The sequence below is a fragment of the Sinocyclocheilus rhinocerous genome, unplaced genomic scaffold (assembly GCF_001515625.1).
Source record: "Sinocyclocheilus rhinocerous isolate Xijiao unplaced genomic scaffold, SAMN03320098_v1.1 scaffold14125, whole genome shotgun sequence".
Lineage (NCBI taxonomy): Eukaryota > Metazoa > Chordata > Actinopteri > Cypriniformes > Cyprinidae > Sinocyclocheilus > Sinocyclocheilus rhinocerous.
Genome location: NW_015623154.1, coordinates 1 through 2,699, shown reverse-complemented (window position 1 = coordinate 2,699; position 2,699 = coordinate 1). Strand labels below are relative to the sequence as shown.

At 46.2% G+C, this 2,699-nt stretch overlaps 1 protein-coding gene across 1 annotated transcript; it reads left to right on the top strand.

The window, feature by feature from the left end:
* Positions 1-697: 697 nt before the first annotated feature.
* Positions 698-2,005, top strand: LOC107737019 (uncharacterized protein F54H12.2-like). The gene has a single exon (XM_016548450.1). It carries the CDS (start codon positions 698-700, stop codon positions 2,003-2,005), a length of 1,308 nt encoding a protein of 435 aa, XP_016403936.1.
* Positions 2,006-2,699: the final 694 nt, after the last annotated feature.

Sequence of the window (2,699 nt, the reverse complement as noted above, 5' to 3'; positions counted from 1 at the left end):
AGTGGGTGATTCGTACGTCCCCCTTTTAAGATGCGTACATATAACAAGAGGAGACAATGAGACCGTCAGTGTTAGATATGACAAACCCCATTACGCATCGGTCAACAAGTTGTTCATCACGGACATAGCCGTAGAATTAAAGGACGACCAAAACTGTGAAATACCATTTTCTTACGGGAAAGTCGTTGTAAAACTACACTTTAGGCCAGTGAAACAATCTGTGCTTTAAAAATGGCTTATTACAACCCACGAGGGATGAACACCGCTGACTATGTCGAGTATTATCGAAACCAGGCGGGGGGTGGTCTACCCGGATATGCTGGAGGAGCCGTTATGTACGGATCTGGCCTAGGAGGACTTTTCAGAGCCCTGTTTAGGATGGCAGTGCCATTGTTAAAAAGGGGGTTCAGCATCGCTAAACCACACCTAAAATCGGCAGCTAAAAATATAGCAGCCGACGTTGTCTCAAACGCTCTGTCAAGATCGTATAACGGTGGTCCTAACGCTCAAGGCGGTTCGGGGCTTATGGTCATGGCACGTAAGAGAACGTCTAAACCACCAGGTATAAGGAGGCGTGGTCATTCAATAAAGAAAACAAAGCGCGCCCCCAAGAAGATCTCAGTCGCACGCAGAAAGCGTAAGAAGGCTGTGAAACGACACGTTGCTGTTAAAAGATCCGTAAAAACCATATTCTAGCATGGCACTACTGCACCGTATGTCGGGAGAGTGTATTAAGTCCGAGTTGGATTTGTTCACAGTCCCGCTGACGCAGACGGTTATAGAGAAAAACGCCTATTTAGAAGTACCGCCTTTATCGGCTATATCGGACTCATCGCCTTTGGAGTTTTTTATCGCGGGGACCGGGGAAGATTACATCGACCTAAATAACACGTTGGTGTTTCTACGTCTTAAAATCACAAGACCTAATGGGGGTGACATCCCAGATCCAGCAAAGGTAGCCCTAATAAATTACCCCGGAGCTACTATATTTTCACAAGTCGACGTCAGTCTCGGCGATCGCCTGATATCTCAGAGTTCGAGCACTTACCCTTACCGATGTATCGTCGAGAGTCTTCTCAACTATAGCAAAGATGCGCTGGAATCGCTTTTCTCGGCAGGTCTGTTTTTCAAAGACACGGCGGGTCACATGGATGAAACCGATCCTGTGGGGCGTAACGCAGGGCTGACCAAGAGATCGCTCTACACTACCGGGAGCAAGGTTGTGGAGCTGCTGGCCCCTATTCACAGTGATATTTTCTTTCAAGAAAAATTAATGCTAAACGGCGTCGACATAAAAATACGAATGATCAGAGGCAAAGACGAATTCTGTCTGATGAGCGACGATGCCTATAAATTAAATATAGTGTCGGCCTCCCTTTTTGTCAAGAAAGTATCCGTATCACCATCCGTGAGACTGGCACATGCCCAGGCGTTGCTCTCAACCACTGCCAAGTACCCCATAGATAGGGTATGCCTAAAAATTTTCTCCATACCTGCTGGATCCCGAGTATCAAATCAGGAAAATTTGTTTTTGGGGACGTTACCAAAATCTATCGTCCTGGCTATGGTGGATAACGATGCGTTCAGCGGATCCTACGAGAAAAACCCGTTCACGTTCAAACATTACGATTTGGAGTTCCTGGCCGTCTACGTAGATGGACAGCAATTTCCCGCCAAACCTCTCCAGCCAGACTTTACCTCAGGATCTGCCGTACGCGAATTTTATCAGTTGGCGACCGCGACCGCGACCGGGAGACATCTTAAAAATCAGCCCCTCTCTATCAACAGGGATGATTTTCTGAAAGGCTACTCGCTTTACGCCTTTAACCTCACGCCTGACGAAGACTGCGGTCAGCACATATCGCTCATCAAGTCCGGGAATATCAGACTCGAAGCGCGCTTCAGACAACCGTTACCTCATACTATTAATCTCGTCGTTTACGCAGTGTTTGACAGTATCATCGAAGTGTCTAACCGCAGACAGGTTCTGGTCGATTACTACTGAACAGAAAATGAACACGGTGCAACTCACAGCTATCATGGACAAAATTTCGTGTAACACTCATTTTCTCGGAGTTCTTCCGAGCGATCAGCTGCCTGAAAGACCGTTAAGGACCTTTCCGGCCATGTCTATCATTAACACACACCCTTCGAACATGCCTGGTGAACACTGGATCGCCGCTTATTTAACTCGAGAGGGTTCCGGATGTTTTTTCGATAGCTTCGGCAACGCTCCTGACTACGAACGCTTTCCAGTCACCATCAAAAACTTTTTAATAGCCAACGCCCCCATAGTGTTATATTCTACCAAACGGGTTCAGGATTTTACATCGGATGCGTGCGGGCATCACTGTGTGTTTTTCCTATATCACCTAGCGAGGGGTCGAGACTATAACTACGTGATGAATTTGTACAGCGATGATTATATTAAAAATGATAAAATGGTGTCGCTCTTTGTCAAAAGACTTGGATCTATTGCTTGTAATGAAAAAATGTCGTCTTGTTTAACGATCGTCAAAAACCTTGTTAGGATGTTTGAGTAAAGTTTGGCTTTTTCACGTTGATCCATATCGGTCCTGAGTAAAATATTTCTTATGGCCGTATCCAGATCGTTCTCTACGACCTGTTGAATGTTCTCACGAGCGGTTCCGGAATTCAACATCTCCAGCTGGTTCTGGGGGACAAGATACATCTTCTCG

What these genes read in the sequence shown, in the direction of transcription:
- LOC107737019 (XM_016548450.1), top strand. Translation starts at nt 698, where the DNA reads ATGGCACTACTGCACCGTATGTCGGGAGAGTGTATTAAGTCCGAGTTG.